The sequence below is a fragment of the Crocuta crocuta genome, unplaced genomic scaffold, assembly GCF_008692635.1.
Source record: "Crocuta crocuta isolate KB4526 unplaced genomic scaffold, BGI_CrCroc_1.0 scaffold24, whole genome shotgun sequence".
Taxonomy (NCBI): Eukaryota; Metazoa; Chordata; class Mammalia; order Carnivora; family Hyaenidae; genus Crocuta; species Crocuta crocuta.
The window spans coordinates 4951845-4971092 of NW_027530974.1; the positions used below are offsets into that span (position 1 = coordinate 4951845).

The following is a 19248-nucleotide window of genomic DNA, read 5'->3' on the forward strand; positions in this document are numbered from 1 at the left end:
GAGAGCCACACTATGCATGGGTGTGGGGAGGGAGGCATTATCCACAGGGGGAACGAGGTGTAGATGTAGATCAAGGTCAAGGTGTGGAGGTATTGGGACAGGCACAGGAGGTTGGTTCCTACTTGAGAACCTGCATCTTCGCTCTGAAGATGGAAGAAAGGTCACTGTGAGCTTAAACACGACTGCTGGCCTTCCTTCAGAACAGTAAAAGTTGCATCATTAGGCAGAGAGATCCAGAGAAACAGCAATGAAACATTTGCAAAATCCCAAATGGACCTAGTACTGCTTCCTACACAATCCGTGTGGGCAATCTGTGTTTAGCAATCCTGGCTCTTGCTAGGATTCCACTGTTACACCACTACCCTAGATTAATAGGCACCAGAATCTCCTTATTTAAATTCAAATATCCTGGGCTAGGTTAGCCTTGAACAAGATAAACAAGTTTTGCGTTTCAGATCTCAGAAAAGGAACTAAGGTTGAGGTTGGTCCTTAGACAGTGGGTGGGAAGCCAATGGTTGTGCTCCCAGACCAGCCTTGAACAGAGTGGGAGGGTGCTACCTCAGAAGCCATGGGCTTTTTAAAAATCATGCCATTCTCTCTGCTCAAGAATGGCCAGGGAAAACTCATGCCACAATGGTTCCCTTTGGGCTGGATGTTAAGTATTTCTGGTTACACATGCTTGTCTTTGATTTCAAGGTCCCCTGTGAAAGGGGCTAATATTTACAGACATTTCTGAATTCCATTTCCTTGCTCTGCAGGTTTGGAAATGCATATGCTTCCTGAAAGGTTATTTTAAAGTTTCTTTATCTAGATCTGTCATAGTCTTTCTGTTTTCATCTTGTAATTTCATTATGCATTCGTAGTGTGAGTGATTCACTTCTGGGGCTCTGTCTGGTTCACCATCATATTCCCAGCACTAAAGCTAGCCCTTAAGAAGTACTCGAAAAGCATTGCTTGGGTGAAGGGCAAGGACAACCCCTAGCAAGTGTAAGACATCTCCAAGGCAGGTGTAATTAAACTTTTGTTTGTTAGTTATAAGATTCATGGTTTTATATTTTCTCAGAGGCTTCATTTGAAACCTGACTTCCCACTCTACAATCAGAATGCACAGTGTCACTTTAAAGGTAAAAGAATATTACAAACCTTCAAAGTGATCTAGTTTTCTCAATGCTGGTTTCTAAAGAAGTGGTGTGGAAATTAAAATAAAGCCCCCATTTCATCTAGAGTTATTTAATCAAGTTGAAAATAACTTTTTTAGAGGCAGAATAATGATGGTGGTGACAAGTGACAAGTGCTTTATGTTACTTTTTGTAGGTTTCCTACACTGACAGCTAGTGATTTCCAGAACTCCTTTCAAGGATGCTAATAACTCAGAAGAATTGGTACAAAGGATCCACAGAATCTTCACCAAAGGCAGAGCCTCACTGGAAAAATAGCACCATGCATTGCTGAGGGACCTTTGGATGGATTGTTGTAACGGTTTAGTTTATCCTTTGATTCAGTAAACCCCTTTCCTTGCAATTTATGTACAGCAAATAATCACGCAGGTGCAAAGACAAGTACATCTGAATGTTCATTTTGTATAATATGCAAGAAGGAAAAATCAGAAATACTCTTAATAATACATAATTGTTTTGAAACACAAAACAGAATATTATGCAGCCACAAAAATGCAGATATACATTTATCAGGCAGGAAAGATACTTATGGCATATTAAGTGTTAAAAATCATACCCCTGTACACACACTGTGTATGTGTTCATTATGCATGTAGATATGTGTGGAAGGCAGAATTTTAAGTGACCTTTACTCTTGTATAATTTCCTCCCCTTCAATGTGGGTGAAATCTAAGAATAGGATGCTGTATCATACCTGTGATTATGTTACTTTATGTAGCAAAGAGGATTTTGTAACTAAGGTAAGTAACCAGTTGACTCTGAGTTGATTAAAAGGGAGATATCAGGGTGGGCCTGACTTAATCAGGTAAGCTCTTTAATCAGGGACAGAGCCAGGTGGAGACTTGAAGCAGCAGAGATATTCTCCTACTAGCCCTGTAGAAGATGGTAGCTTCCATAAGTTCTACAGCTGCAAGGAACTGAATCTTTACAACAACCTAAAAGGTCTTTAAAAAGAGCCCTGAATATCAGATGTGACCACAGCCCCCTTAACACTTTGATTGCCAGTACTTGGGACCCTGAGCAGAGGACCCAGTTAACCTATGCCCAAACTCCTGACCCAGAAAAACTGAAAATAAACTTGTGTTCTTTGAGGCTGCTAAGTTTTCGGTAATTTGTTATGCAGAAAAAAAAAAAAAAGAATATGATATGCAAACAGACATATCAAAGGATGCTTAAGGAGATACTGGAAATGTTCTGAGTAGTTAGACTATGTTTGACTCTGACTTTTGTATGTTGTTTTCTGTAATGTTTGAAATTTTTATAATAAACATGCACTAATCCCACCCCCCTCCCAAAAAAACCCATAGTGGACTATTATTTCTCTATTAAAAGAAAATAGAGCACAGTTCAATATCTGCCCTGGTTGTAACCACTGGCTCAGGTCATATCTAGAGTTGCTAGAGCCCATGGGATGATGGAGAAGTGGACAGAAAACACAGTTGAGATCAAGATGGGCTTTGGGGCTGTGTGCTAGATGTTCAAAGACAGTGAAGTTGATAATTTAATAAAGGCAGTCCTTTACTGCTTTTAACTTGACTAACTGCTTAAACACTCCACAGGGTCATCTTATTTATAATCTGTCCAGGAAGTTTTCCCTAAAACAAAAGAAAGAGCCATGGGCTTTTAACCCTGTTTCTGCAGCTTTATTATGGCTCAAGGGAAGGCACAAATAAGATTGAGAGAAAGCCCTCGAGGAGATGTGTTGGACCAACTTCAAGTATAAACCAAATGTTTGAATTCTTTTATTTTAAAAATACCAGGGGGTGGAAGAATGGTACTTATCTATCTTGCAAATTGTTTGTATATTTATAGCAGATAGGCACAACCTCACTTCTCCGGCTCTTTTGATATACTCTTAATCCAGGTAATGAGATGGGTGACAGAAATGACAGTGCACCCTGACATGGGTCAGCTCTGTCNAGTTGGTGGATTCTGAGGCTTGTTTAACAAAACATTCCAAAGAGGTAATGAAAGCTTGGACCAAGAAAAACTTGTCAGTTAGGAAAGGTAATGAAGCAAGACAACAAAAAGGAATTATTCAGAGAAAGGGAGGCATGCTGGAATAATCTTTTATGGAGCTGGTTGCTGGGAGCACTACACTACTTCAGAATGCAGATGTTCATAGTTAGGGGCTGTTGGAATGCTAAAACCAGGAAGGGACATTTAAAATCTCTCCAGGCTTCTCAGTCAAAAGTCAGAGGTCCAATCAGGTGGAGACCAGGCTGGCACCACCTCCCACCCACCATAGAAACCAACTGATCACCAAGAAAAAAGAGAAGTAATGAAGGTTATTTGTTTTGCTTGTCCTTTGCAGGGATGGAGTCCTCCAATGAGTACTGAGAAATCAGTTTAAGCACAGTCTGCCATAGCATGAGAGATGCCAATCGAGGGGTTGAAAATGGGAGGTGGGCTTGGGGATAATCTGTAACTTCCAAAATGAAACTATGAGGTATATATATATATATAGATAGTGATAATCAGAATAACTAATGAATGCTCGGACACAGACATGAACCAGTTGGAGCCAAAGCCACAACCAATCAGAAAGGACACTCAGTCTAAATACTGTATGCTCCTATCAGTATGCTTTTACCAGTATGGACTGGATAAATGCCAGCCCAGATGTATTCAATTGCATATACTGTATGATAGTACCTAAGAAGTTTGTTTCCATTTATAAGGTTTCCTGGAAGTGTGTCTTTCCTTAGTCCTGAGCCTTTCCACTCTCTTCATAAGCTTCCAGGTACGGGTTTCTTGAATATTTATTAAGAGCATTTTATAGCAGCCTTATTAATAAAGATTTTTTAAATACTGGAGGATGATTACATAGATTTCTTTTTCTCTTCTTTTGATAGTTTCCTTTCTTTTCTTAATATTTATTTTTGAGAGAGAGAGAGGGAAAGAGAGAGAACGAGAGGGGGAGGGGCAGAGAGAGGGAGACACAGAATTCGAAACAGGCTCTGGGCTCTGAGCTGTCTGCACAGAGTCTGAAGTGGGTCTTGAACTCAATAACTGCAAGATCATGATCTGAGCCTAAGTTGGACGCTTAACCGATTGAACCACCCAGGCACCCCTCTTTTGTTTTCTTAAAGTTATTTATTTATTCTGAGAGAGAGAGAGAAGAGAGAGTGAGAGCAAGGGAGAGTACACAAGCATGGGAGCAGTACAGAGAGTGGGAGAGAGAGGATCCCAAGCCGGCTTCACTGTCAGAGCAGAGCCCGGTGACTGGCTTGAACTTGGAAATTCTGAGCTCATGACCTGAGTTGAAATCAAGATCTGGATGCTGAAATGACTGAGCCATCCAGGTGCCCTGATACCTTCCCTCTTTTATCTGTCTTACTTTTTTATTATGATGCCAGAAAAAGGCTAAGACAGAGAATAAAATTAAATTTGGCAAAAGCAAAGCAGAAACAAAACAAACAACTCTTAAAATGTTCAGGAAGTAGATGTCACCCATCCATAGGAACTACTTTTGCCATTACTTCTTAGCAGAAGGCTCTCTGTTACTTTTCTGGGTTCCTTGTGCTGGATTCACTTTGAACATAAGACCCTGTCCCTCTTTACTACTCTCTCTGGCATGGCAAATTAGGAATTGATATCCCATCTGAAAAGGAAGAAAAAATTGGATTTTTAGATTTGTTTTGGGTAACTCCAATGTATAAAAAATGCCTATAATAAATTCTGGCCACGTTTATCCATAATTATTGAAGGGATTTAAAAAAAACACAGCCAACAGTCTCAATAGGTACCAAAATTACTATTTTGCATTATAAAGCTATTTATGAACATAATATTCTAAGGTTGATAGCTCTTATTTATATAAGGTTTTTCTAGAGGTTTTATTAAACATCAAAAGAAATTAATACATTCAGTATAGTTTATGTGGTGTATATTTTATTAGCTCCTTGTAAAAAAAAGTTTATTTATTTTTTAGAGACAGAGAGAGACAGAGCACGAACTGGGGAGGGATAGAGAAAGAGGGACAGACAGAATCAGAAGCAGGCTTCAGGCTCTGAGCTGTCAGCACAGAGCCCGATGTGGGGCTCAGACTCACAAACCGTGAGATCATGACCTGAGCTGAAGTCCAACGCCTAACCAACTGAGCCACACAGGGGTCCCTATATTTTATTAGTTTCTCATTTAAAAACTGGTAAATATTGAATGATATATATGATGACTCTCTTAGGCAGAATATATGATTAACCAAAACATGATATTTTTCTTATTATGGAAAATATCTTAGTACTTATGGCTCCCACTTTCTCTTTTATTCTAATTTCCTGAGAGGTTTTGTAATAACCTTCAATTTTGTTTAACCTCTCAAACTCCCTCCTTGTTTTCTCTCAAGTGGGCCTGAAAGCACTCCAGAAGCATGAGCTATTTTGATTCTTTGGAGGTGGCAAACAACTTTTTCCATCCTTTCTTCAAGGCTCTGGTGTAGATTCAGACTGCATATTCTAGTTCCCTAGTGACAGAGTTCATGGTCTTATTCCAGGGAATTTCCTCAAAGACAATTTGGCTGATGGTAATGTTAAAAAGACAATTGATTTGAAAAGAAATATCTTTGGTAGATGGTCAGAATTGGTAACCTGGATGCATCACATTAGTTTTACAAACATCTGTAAGTAGTTTGGTCTATATTCAGAAAATTTTCTCTATGTTTTAATCTGGAATTCATTTTTTTTGTATAATTCTTTTTTGTACATAACAGTAATTAAACTTAGTATAATACAAGAATAGGAAAGTCCAACTAGCTGGAACACACCAGGCTTCTAAAGCAATGGACAAGATAGATCAATCTAAATTCAAAAACACACCTACAATGTGCAAACCACTATGCCCAGTGCAGAGACTGCAGTGAGAATCAGGATCAGTATTATACCCTGTGCTGGCCTCCAGGTGTGAAGGCTGTTTAATTTCTGCTCTAAAACTTGCTTCCAAAGAGCTTTATTGATAGAGTCAATACTACCCATTGTAGCAGAGATTTTTGCATTTAGAGTGAAAAAAATAAAACAATAACAACTATACTCTTTCCAACAAGTACTGAAGGAAGTTGGAAGTTTTTAAAAGAACAACATGCACTGATGCCAGAAACTACAAAATTTTTCTGTGGTGTGTGTTTGATTTTTTTCCTTCCTTGGGAGCTGATGTGAAGTCAATTTGCAAAGCAGCACCTATATGTGTGTCAGTGGATCATAGCTGATCCTGTGCAGCTGAGCAGGTCTTCATAGAGTGTAAGTGATAGAACTGTGCTCTACCGTAGTAGAAGCATATGGTACTTCTACTTGTTAGAACTTTCTAGAACTATGGTAGGAAAGCCCTTGCTGGAAGAACAGTGAAATTTATTAAAACTTTTTTTGGAGGGGAAGCTAGAAATGACCCTAGAGCTAATTAAGACCAAACTCATACATTTACATATGGGGACATTAAGGCCCAGAGAAATCAAGCAACTTGCCCGAAGTGACCCAGCTAATTAGTGGCAGAGCTAATCATATTACCTTACATCATGGAGAGAAGAGAGATAGGAAAAAAATTACAAGAATAGTTTGACTTGATTTAGTGTTTTTCCATGATGCCTTGGGGAAAAACAAAATAAAATTGTGATTCCTTTCTACTTGGATCACTGACTAATGTTAGATTGTTGCCACTTTGAGCTGAAACTGATAAGTACAAATTTGCCTGTTCACAATTATTTTCAAAAATTAAACTGAAAATGCCACTTTAATTAAACCTACTGAATTTCAAACGAAAAGGCAGTAAAGGAAACAAAGACTTGTTCATTGTTTCAGTGTTCACCGTTTTCCCAGTTATCTTTAATATCATATAAAATGTTTAAAACTTCAAGTTAGGATGTTTTCTACCTCTGCCAATTGGTCAATCAGCTGGACTTTGAGAAGCAGACAGGTCAGCTATGGGCCTTAGTGTACACGCATGTGCTCAGCCCCCTTCTCTTCACATCCTGAGGGCATGGACAGCACATGATTTGGCCTACCTCTCCTGAAGCTCCATTGTCAGGAGTTGAACAACTTCTGACTGGGAATGTGAGCAAGATGGAAAGGAACATGGGAAGGAGTGGCTTAGAAGTAGGACAAAAATGAGTCACAGGGTCTAGAAAGTTGTTGGCTCCCAGAGGGAATTTAGGACACTGTTGGCTGTTGGATTCTCTAAAACTAAGAGAGTGAGGAGTGGGTTTGTCTTGAGGGAGGCAGGGATTAGACAGTGCCTAGAAGATAGAGAAACAAAACATGGTGAGAAATGGGGAATAGGGATCCATCCCCACCCTTAAAGAGTATTACTCCATCTACTCCTCACTGAATGCACAGCCTGGGGGCATCAACTCCTTCCGAAGGTGGACAAAGAGCCAGGTGTTCTTGATGGTGTAGAGGAAGGAGTAGCAAGGGGCTGGATTCTGAGTTAGAACAAGTTTCGATATTCAACAACTGTGGTCATAAGAACATAGGCTAACTCCGCATGAGCTTTCATTCCTTCCTGTCTGTTTCTTGAAGCAGATTGATCTCTGGTTGTCTCATCTCAGCGCTTTAGATTTTTACAGGAATATCTTTGAGTTTCATGTGCGAGCCAAGGTCATTTCCCTGGCATTCCATCCATGAACAGCACAGCCATATGATTGCAGGGCGATAATGACTTTGGGTCCATGGCCACTTCCCATGTGAACAGCCCTTTCCCTTTGCTCCCCTGAGCTTAGGATGGAAGCCCCTTTCCCTCATCTTTGTGCCTTCTGGCTCATGTTATATTTTTTTATAGAGTTCATATGTGATTGTCTCATCCACAAACATCAGATCCAGCTCCTCAAGGGTAGTGACTGACTATTTTCTCTCCGAATCCGTAGCGTCTGGTATTTGGACATATTAGTGCACAATAGTGTTTGTTAAATGAATTAAATTACATTTATTCCATTAAATGAGCATTAAAAATGTTTTCCAACCAATTCCATTTATTAAGTCCTTGCTCTATGCCCTGCACCCTTTTACATACTGGCAAAACAAGTGAAAATAAATTAGATCAGACACTGCTCCTGCTGTGGAAGCTGCAGTCTGGTGGGGGCTAGCCACAAGGTGGGCATAGTTCTTTCACCCAGAATCATCAAATCTGACTACATCCTCTCCAGCAAAAAGGACACAGGATAAACGCTTTCATTTACAAGGAGAAGAGCCATTCACGGAAATCCTTTCATGACACTAATAAGTGCCACCATCCCTTTCTTTGAAAATTGTTTCCATTTCCATCGTGATAGTCATCTAATGAGGTGATCAGACTGAGCTCTTTTAAGGTGAGGCCAAACTGTCACTTTACTCGTGCCCATCGGAGTGAGCTGTGTTCTCCCTCCTCAACGAGCTCTCATATCCCTATTCACTGTTTGCACTGCAGCTAAACATCATGCAAGCATCTTCATTAAACTGTCCACAGTGATTCATAGATGCCTTCCTCCAGAGGTTACACATAATTCAAAACCCATCAGCCCACGGGGAACAGGCTGCTTAAATTGTTCCTTCCAGGATATGTTACCTTGTGTTGGCCCTCTCAGAATTTCATCTGCTACAGTGAGGTCCAATTACTCTGCCCAGCTGTGCCCTTCCAAGGTGCCTTGGCCCCTCCCTCTGCTGAATCGCTAAGAGGACTCTGCCCTCTGTGGGCATCAGTGGTGTGTCCACCCTGTGCAAAATGACTGCTCCCCTATGAGGTGAGGCACTCTTGGAGGGGAAATCCACCATGCAGGGACCTGAGGTGGCAAACCAGGAAGCAGGCAAATAAGCAATCAGCCCTCGATGGTCTGTGGTGCTAGAGGGAGAAGAGTCAGGGCATGGGCTGAAAGCCACACTTCATTCACCATGGCCTTGGGGAGCGCTGAGAATATTGTGCCCTTGAAAGCATTCTTGTGTTCTCCCTCCGAACCCTTCACACTCGCTTACTTCTGCTCTGGGCATGCTGGACGTGGCTGAGTCACGGGGAAGAGGATACCCTGGGCCACTGTGACCCAACTGCACAAATTAATTCACCACAAACTGTGTACCATCAGGACACCTCCATGTTGAAAAGTTGGTGGAGGCACAAGACAGAGACACCAAGAAGTCATTTTCATGCTTGCCTTTAGAAAGAGAGGAGGGGACAGGACAGGGAGGTCAGGAACCATGCACAAACCAGGAGGGGGTTGGGGCAAGTTTGTTTGACTGGAGCCTGTGGAGGGAAGTGGATCAAAGGCCTTGGGGGAGGGTACTTGCTCCTGAGACTCCTGCTAGGAGATTCATTAGGCCGTGTGTTATCAGCCATGTTGTACTGGCTTATCAATGGTCAGATGATGCCTACCAAGCCTCCCTGCCCTCACCTCAGCCTCTGTCAGCCTTCTGCCCCCACCAACCTACAGCTCAGGCAGCTCCTGCTTCTTACCAGTGGCCATTACTAATCTAAGGAGCTAGCACTGAGGAACACTGAGGACTCTGGCCCTAGCACTATGGTAAGTATGTAACCTCTATCACCTCATTTAATTGTCACAGCTACCCCTTCAGTAAATGATTATCCTCATCCTACTGATGAAGAAACTGAAGCCTCAGAGAGATGAAGTCATTTTCTCAAGGTCATACAGCAAGTAACTGTCTAAGCCAGAGTTTGCTGTGGGTGGAGGAGGGGTTGCGGTGGTGGTGACCATGTACTGACTGATGTGTCCAGGGAAAGTTCTCACCAGCTTTTTCAATCAGGGAGTGTCTCAGAAATACTTTTGGTTTTATGGAACATCTATAGTTTGTAGGGTCTACTAGTGTTTGCACCGGGAGGGTTGGGGTAGACACAAACTTCTGCTTTTGTTTCAAAAATATTTCAAAGTGACAGAAATAGCTCAGTCATCTTAGGACATGGGACACACCCCTCTTTTTCCAACTGCTTCACTGTGCTTAGATTGATGGCAACATACTGTCTCCAAGAGATTCCAGCTGTGTGACTAATAATGAAGACAATAATAAAAGCTAACATTCATTAGGCACTTGTTATGCTTGGCTCTGTGCTGAGTGAAATAGAAAATTTGCTTTAGAAGAGGAAAGAGGCACAGAGAGGTTATGCCTTGCCCAAGGTCACAGAGCTGGTCAGTGGCAGAGCCAGGCTTTGGACTCAGACTCTACGGAGCCCTTTAATCTTTGTGCTCTACTGTCAGCTGTGTCCCAAGTTGGGTTAGTAAGACATCAGTCACCATGTATATATTGAAAACCCACCGTGCGCCAAGCAAGGGGAAGGAAGAGGAGCCTAGGACAGTGGTCTGGTGGTGGAGGACAGATGAGGGTCTCCGACCAGGGAGCACAGAACCAGGGTGATGGGACATTGGTGGAAGGCAATGATGTAACAGAGTGCGACAGGGAGAGGGAAAGGAATTCAGAGTAGAAGGCTGAAAGAGGAAAGGGTTACCAAGAGCAAGACCTATCAGCTTTTGGTACCAATTTTGTTTAGGGCCATGTTGGGTTATTTGTTAGGGTGCCCACTGGGATTTATGATGGAGGCATTTAGACCAAGGAATAAGGAGGAATCATTTCCAACCGCAGGTGGCTACGAAGGTATTGTGTGTGCGTGCGTGCGTGCGTGTGTGTGTGTGTAAAGAAAAGGTGCGCAGTGCCAAATACTGAATAATTCTCATTTTTTCATTTCCCACTGTCACAACAGTGACAAAATGTCACCACATTTTGGGGCAGCTATTTTGGTCTGTTTTTGTCATTCCATATACATGCAGGGCCGCTATTAATTCCAAGGGCTTAAATGTTGCTTTAAATTGCTGTTCAATTTACAGAGGTGAGGTTTTGTCTTGCCTGTCCTCTCTTGCTTACCATTGCTCAGCTCATTCCCTTCAAATGAACTGCACTGTTTTTTATTCATAGTAGCACTCTGCTACTAGTTTGGTGATTTCCTCCTTGCAACATCCTCAAATGAGCGTTTACCAGTACTGGCAAGTTAACGCTGCTCCTGCAACTGGGATCCATTCCTGTAACATGGGGGAGTCAAGGCACTTCTAACTTTTAATTTCTCTTAAAATGAGCTTGTAACTTCCTCCTATCCCCATTTGGATGCTTTTACAACTGACAGTGTTTTAACTTTATTACTTATAAAGACAACCATAGGAGACACATTTTTGGCTTGGAAATTCCAACTAGTTCAATGCCTGGCAATTTCCCCCCATGCAGACCTCCATAAGTATTTTTTACATTTGGATTTCTCCCCTCCTTTTAGAATATTGTCTTGGGGGCGCCTGGGTGGCTCAGTCGGTTAAGTGTCTGACTTCGGCTCAGGTCATGATCTCACAGTTCGTGAGTTTGAGCCCTGCGTCAGGCTCTGTGCTGACAGCTCAGAGCCTGGAGCCTGCTTTAGATTCTGTGTCTCCCTTTCTCTCTGCCCCTCCCTCACTCATGCTCTGTCTCTCAAAAATAAATAAACATTTTAAAAAAATTTAAAAAAGAGTATTGTTTTGGACTGAGTGGGTCCTATGGACAAAGGAAATTTCTTTGGGTTCTTAAACTCCCTGTAGCCAGCTTGTGATGCAGCTGTTCAGGGCAGTGAAGGAACTATGTGGTTGGTATTAGTAACAATTTCAACTTTACTCCCATTTCTATTTTTAAAATAATTTTAAAAAGGTTTTTTAATGTTTATTTATTTTTGAGAGAGAGAGGGAGAGAGAGACAGAGAGAGAGACAGAGAGAGAGAGAGAGATGGAGTATGAGCAGGGGAGAGCCAGAGAGAGGGAGACACAGAATCCAAAGACTCCAGTTTCTGAGCTGTCAGCACAGAGCCCGGTGTGGGGTTTGAGCTCATGAACCATGAGCTCATGACTGGAGCCAAAGTCAGATGCTTAACCGACTAAGCCACCCAGGAGCTCCAGACTCCCATTTCTATTTCTGATTGAAAGATGAAATCACAAATCAAGTAGAACCACATCTTTACATTGAAAGAGCAATCCCATACTGCAAAAGCAGAAAAAAAATTTCGTTAAGGGTCAGGTGCACTTGTGTTTTATTCTCAGCTTATCAGGTATTTGACCTTGAGGTACTTTAACCTTTCTGGGCCTCAGTTTCCTCATCTATAAATGGAGATAATAATAAGCACCCATATGATAAAACTGTTCAAAGAATAAGATACAATCATGTACACACAAATACTGGTACATAGTACGTGCTTAATAATTGTTAGGTATATTACTCTTGGAGTATCAACAGAGAGAATGCTGGGCTCCCATATCTCTGCCATTTGCCATAATTTCCTTTTCTAAAATAGAGAGCAACTAGTGTGGGCTCTAGTCTAAAGCCATAGCTAAAACTATGGCCTTTTTCAGTGGTTGGTGTCGTAATGCAATGATTGATCTTTATTACTAGAAACGTAAACCGCCTGTTCAGTAACATTTCTCATTCATTAGCTGAAAACATTCTCTGCCAATCAGACATTTCTGACTATGGTATTGAACAGTCCTTAAAATAGAAGGGAAAGAAACATTAGGCCCAGTCTGTCTGGTAGTAAATATGTAACGCCACTTTAATTTGATATCAGCAAATGCCCTTAGAAATCAAACTCACCACACAGAATCCTTGGTGAGTTTGGAGTTCACATTCCCATCTTCTTCCAGGAAGATGTCCATTTGCAAATTGGCATCATTATCATGGGCTGAGAAATAATTGGTAACGACTCTTGCTGGTATCCCAAGGCATCGCAAAACTACAAGCAAGAAAGTACAGACTACAAGGAAACCCGTCACCAAAATTGAATAAATACGTAGTGAACAGTCCCCTCTCATAAGGGACTTCCTCCTTTACCAACAAGAAAAGTCCCTTTGTAGGTGTTGTCCTCAAATGTCCGGTACTGAAGAAGGAGGACAGTTGTCAAGCTTTAGGACTCCAGAGAGAAATCTTGCTGTGTGATCATTCAGAATAAGTGCAATAAAAGGAATAAGATCCCAATAACAGGGTTAAAATTGTTTAGTTGCTAATCCTACAATCATTAAAGTCATATTATTTTAGTTCATCTACTGGGACTATGTTGCTGAAAAAATATATTTTTTTAAACTCAGCTAATAGGAAGCTATAAAAGAGGTCCTTAGTGATGTTAGCTCTCCTGGCTGGAATTTGCTCTTGTGACACTTGGTGGAGGGCGACACTACAGATTCATTTTAATTGCTAGATAATAAATTACCTGGATGCATCTCTTGCCATATGTACCTATTGATTAAACTCAATCCAAATCCCCTCCCTGGCTCCCAGGATGCCAGACATCAGGGCTCATTGAAAATAATTCAGCTGACAATTTTAAGATTAATGACTCGGCTCGCCTTTTTTTCCCCCTTCAGAATAGGTTAGCATTTTTAACCAAAGATTATCCACCGCTTTCAATAGAACAACCTTGGAAGTCCAAACTTAAGTCTGGTAGCATTCAAGTGTCCCCATTTATGCACTTAATCTTAATACCCTAAACAAAAATGATTGCAGCTACCACCTGCTTCCCACTTCCATCTTCCTCTATTGATTCACAGACCCTATTTACGGCACTGTTTTATCAGTAATATGATTGGCACCCTAGTTCTATTTCTGGCTGACCACTAATTCCCAGAATGAGACTTGTTCCAGAGTCTGCTAAACTCATGTTAAAACAGGTGAAACCTGATACTGGGGCGCCAGTACTGCCTTCCTCCTAACTTCCCTCTTGGGGGTTATTCTTACTGTGACTTCCTCACATTGTACTTCTGCCATTTCTTAGCTTAACATCAAAGACTGTTTTCAGGAAAGACCTGATGACTCTTTCATACAAAAGGCATAAATGGATGGAAGCTGTTCACTATTATATCTGGTTCTAAGCCTGACAGAATTACATTGGGATAATGAAATTGTAGGCAGCAGGAAGACACAAAGGAGACAGGGTCCTTTCTATTTTCTTGGAGGCATTTCCTATGAGTGGCTACTCCCATTGGGCACCCTCCACATGGTCTGGGTTTGGGAACAGTGAGGGAGGGGAGCTACTTCTAATTGTTAGCCCATCATGAAGTTCGGCTTCTGTCTAGTACATCAGAGACCAGCACTTCTAGGGACCTGATACACTGGCCTCTATTTGTAGGAAATATATTCTTTTAGCCCTTAGGTATACTCAAATGACTAAGAAAATAAACTTACCCAGTTGAATGCCATAGAAAACCAAACCACACAACACAAGACTCACAGTTTCTTCCCAGTTGGATATCACTGACTAATCTTGGACTACTGCAACTTTGAGCTAAAACTGTGAGGCTTCATGATCATTTATAAAAAATGGCTTCATCCTGGCTTCCAGCCTCCAGCCCCTCCTTGATTTTTTTGATTAAAAGGAAAAATGCTAAGTAGGTAAAAAAAAATTCTTTATTAATGAGCAAGCAGCAAGGACACTCCAACTTGAGCTTAATATTTTCTCCAAGGCTGTACAAATGGCAAGTGAATGGAAATCATTACCAATGATGAAGACATAGTGAGATAAATGTATTTTTAAAAATATTCACTGAATTAACAATAATGTTGTCCAGATCTAGACAAGCAAATGCCATTTCAAAAAATGATGCATGAGGCTAAGGAGAATAATTCTGTTCTCATATGTTTTCCCCTATAGATTAGATGTTGGGTGGATTAAAAACTAGAAGGGAAACTGGGGAGTAAAGATTGTTCATTGACTTCTGATAGCTAATTGCTCAGGGACATTGAGATTCATATGTAAAAATGGAGATGGGACCACCTGTCACAATCCCTTCCACAGTTACATAAAGCTTAAGTGCATATATTTATAAAACTTCTCAGTGATAAACAATAGGAGGCTAATAAGCATATTTATAACATTTTTCAATGTTGAATAAACAGCATATATATTTTATTATTTATAATTTAAAATTTTGTTAATTTAGTCTTTTTAAAACGTGGTGGGGAGTTTACTGAAAATAAAATGGCATATCTTTTCCCTCACAAAATTTCTTTCCCCCGGGCCCCTCCCCCTCATTTCTCTGGGTGTTGAGTGATGGATTATGTAGGAAAGAGTCCATCATCCTTTCTATAAAGATTCTGCAGTCAAAGAGAAACTATGAGCATATTCGTCCCAGTACAATTTAATTATGCATTGACTGCGTCCCAGAATAGCCATCCATAAATTCTAGAGAGCTAACAGGGGTTGCTAGGTCTCTTTGCCAGTTTATAGATAAAATGTCTTGAAGTAAAATTCCCTTTACATTAAAAAAATGTTACTCAGTTGGTTACTTACATGTGTTAAAGACACCAGCAAAAACCCAGCACTGACCATACCGGACTGGATTCTTAGTACTCTGGTATTCCAACAGAATGTCAACACTACCGGTCCAGGCTGATGGGGGAACACCATAGGCATAGATGTTGTCCCAGGATCCAACAAGGACACCTTCATCATCTTTGGCATTAACCTGAATGAGACCATGAGTGGTAAGAAGTAAGAAGGAACATTTAGAAGAAGTCTCTCCAGACTCCGACATCAAGCAAGCTAAGGTATCCAGTGCCTTCCAAATGTCCTGCATGAAAAAAACAATTCCACTACTGTTCCATTCACTGTAGTGTCATCAGGGAAAGTGACACAATAACTGTGCAAGAGAAAACCAAAATAAACAAGGCTGTCTCTCAAATAACATATTATCGTAGTTAAGGTGGTATTGAATAGCAGCTAGGAAGAGTTGTAATGTCTTCTCCACATGCTTAGGAATAGGTATGCCTGGGACACTTGATCTGGTTGGAGTAGTGAGGAAGAAAGAAAGAATACCCACCAAAGAAGATAGCTCAAACAGGGATCAAAGAGGAACCTTGCCTTTGTGGAAGAATAATTTGAAACTGACACATGACAAAAGATGTATAGGGTGAGTGGGAACTCAAAGTCTCATGGTCTAGTGGCTTTTGACTTTGATGATAAGTTGTAGACTCTAATGAACTAAAAAAGTAAACAGATGTCATAGGAACCCTTAAGAGTTATTAAGACATTTAATTCCCATGAATACAGGAAGGGTCTGGGGTATTATAGTGTAAGTATGGGGGAGACTTAAGAATGGCATTCTTGAATATTTGGGAAACTCTTACTGCACATTTTGGGAAAATCTTACTGCACATTCAGACCAAGGTCTTCTGGTAGCAGAAGACCTACAGAGAAGGAACAAAGATATTTTGTGTTTGGACATTAAAAAGGTTAAGTAGTAACCCTTTCATGGCATCGGTTTTTTGGGGGACACTATTGAATCTTACCTCTCTTGGTGTTACTTTCATCATGTTTAATTATAGTTAGAAGATACTCTATGTAAGGAGCAGAGGGAGCTTTTCTAAAAACTGCTACCACTTCAACAATGGTTTTATGTTGACATGACAGGGGGTTAGAGCCTTGATCCTCAAAGCATTGTCTGTGGATCAGCAGCAGTGTCACCCCCTGGGAGCTTGTTAGGAATGCGGAATCTCAGTCCCTGCACAGACCTACTGAATCAGAGTCTGCATTTTAACAAAATCCTGGGGTGATTTAAGTGCACATTAGCTTGAGAAGATTAGGTTTAGACTATGCCAAGAAGAAATTAGTTAGCAATGTGAAATGTATGATTGAAGCAGGTGTGTTTGGATTATAAAAGCCATAGAAGATACATTAAAATATGGTGACTTTACATGTTCACTGCCTTGCCAATTAACAGCTCCAACCTCAGCACTTGCCCAGATCCCGCTCTTAGGCTTGCTGAGTTTTGTTGTATAGGAGTCTATTTTCCCCACTGGGTCATGAGTTCATAGGAAATAGAGATTTTTTAAAAATCTATGTCTTTTTCACTTTTAGCAAAGATTGGCAAAGAGCAGGTGCTCAATAGTGGTTGAATAATCACTCATATATTCAATAAGAATATAGGAATTGTATATATGAATAGGAATAAGACCTTCTCCTAGGAGAGAGATGAACAAGAAACCAATTAAGTGGAAGTAAAGTTTACCAATGTCAAGACAGAAAGATGTACAAGTAAGGTGGAGGCCCAAAGGAGGTAGGAGTCAGTTTCAACAGGTTGGAAGGTGGTGGTGGTGGTGGGTTGAATAGAGGAAATTACATGAAAGCTAGGTCTTGAGGGGCTGAGAGCCAGACAAGATCATCTACATAGTGGAAACAGTTTGAATAAATGCTTAGTGACATAAAACAATATGGCAGGTTCAGGGACCTGTTAGGAGCTCTGCATGGGTATCATGTAAATAGACTATAGTGGATGAAATAAATATAAGATATCAGAAGAAAACACTTAAAATGTGCAAGCACCTTCTACTTTGAATGACAAAACTTCCACTGAAATATGAGATTTACTCCAGCACTGAGAGGCATTTCCCAAAGAGGGTCCCTCTGTAAAGTATTCTCTAGATCATCATTTAATTTGATTTAGAGAAACTAGTTCCTCTCCTTGATTCTATCTGGTCAGGTTAAAATAACTACTTGGTTGATTTGTTTAATGGAGAAAAAAAATAATTCTTTCAAGATTTCTGAAGGACCTTCTTCAGCTAATTGCAAACTCATGCCTTTGATGTAAACTTTGACTTTATTATGTAACTCTATGAGATGACTGGGGTGCAACTGGGTTCAGTCAACCATTTTGGCTCTATTAAAGATAAATACTTCTCCTTGCAGTTGAATTGATTATTTATTTATTTTTAATGTTTTTTTTCCAGTGTTTTATTTATTTCTAGGAGAGAGAGACAGCGTGAGCAGGGGAGGGTCAGAGAGAGAGGGAGATACAGAATCTGAAACAGGCTCCAGGCTCTGAGCTAGCTGAGAGCACAGAGTCCGATGCGGGGCTCGAACCACAAACCGCGAGATCGTGACCTAAGCGAAAGTCGGACACTTAACCACCTAGGACTAAGCCACCTAGGCGCCCCTGAATTGATTATTTAAAAACCTGTGTCTGTTATAATGAAGCCTGAAGAGTGCCTTAGTAGGCTATAATGTAGTTTAGTCTTTGTGAATAGGCAGTCTCAGTTTTAACTCACATCACCATTTCCTTATCCTTATCATTGAGAAATAGAATAGAGCCTATGAATCTTAGAGGGGAAAGAAAGTTTCTAAATTATGGTTCTGATGACTGATTTCTAAACAGATAGCCATTAACTAGGAGGACTATTTATAGCATTTGGCTGAACCCAGTCAGCTAAGGGTAAGGGAAAAAAATAAAAAGCTCTCTTCTCTACAGATCTTTTAATTGTTAATGCTGAGCTGTTTCCCTGTCGCTAGATAAATCACAACTCTCACTTATTAGCATTTAGTTGGATTAGCTACTGTTTTCTAATTAGAACATTGATTTCTGAGGAGCCTAGACACTGAAAGAGGTCTTTGGTAACACATGAAAAGGGTTAAAGTAATATCTCCTTCTCTGACAGCAAGATATATTTGGGGGGATACTTCAAGGGCATGCTGGTCCTTTTTCATACCACAGCTGACTGTTTCAATACCGTCATGAACTGAGAGTTTGACCAGTGTCAGAGTAAAATGTCTTGGACTTGTATCACTGGTTGTCTAGGAGACAATATGAGCCCAGGACTTTGGACAGGGAGTGTTATTCAACTACAATAAGGTTGCACTAAATTGTCATCCTGTAATACCTATAATATGGGAAAAGTGAAAAACCAGCCCCTTAAAAGTCATTATCAGCAATCCAGTGGCATAACATAATTCAGCAAACTTCAAAACCTGGTTCCAATAAAAATTGAGGAATATAGATTGGACTAGAGAGGCAGTATGGCTCAGCACCTGACACCTATCACCATTTTCTCAGAAGCCCTACTGTCAAGTCCACAATATCCTGAGACTTTCAGCTATATTTCTGAATCTGGAAAGAAACTAACCAAATTAAAATGCTAATATTTTTCTTGTTCTGACCAGAACAGTAGAAACAACTGCTATTGGAGAAATGGGCGAGAAAGGGTCTGCACCTCTAAAGAGGGAGACATTCGGGGACTAGAGTTGGGAGATTACATAGAGTCTGAGAGTTACCCTGCCCCCCATGAGATACATCTCCAATTAGATGGGGTGGATTCCAGATGAGAAATTTAACAGAACCTTA

At 40.7% G+C, this 19248-nt stretch overlaps 1 protein-coding gene and 1 long non-coding RNA gene across 2 annotated transcripts in view; one reads left to right on the forward strand and one right to left on the reverse strand.

Moving 5' to 3' along the window:
- F13A1 (coagulation factor XIII A chain) overlaps positions 1 to 19248 on the reverse strand; it is a 162749-nt gene that overhangs the window by 46829 nt on the left and 96672 nt on the right. The window contains exons 7-8 of the mRNA XM_077770057.1: positions 15426 to 15600; positions 12737 to 12875 (exon numbers count right to left, since the gene is read on the reverse strand). Of these exons, the coding sequence (XP_077626183.1) occupies positions 12737 to 12875; positions 15426 to 15600 (314 nt within the window). The remainder of the gene's footprint in view (positions 1 to 12736; positions 12876 to 15425; positions 15601 to 19248) is intronic.
- Positions 9589 to 15592, forward strand: LOC144236426 (uncharacterized). The gene is made up of 2 exons (XR_013336537.1): positions 9589 to 9651; positions 15502 to 15592. It is a non-coding gene; the product is annotated as an uncharacterized LOC144236426 (long non-coding RNA).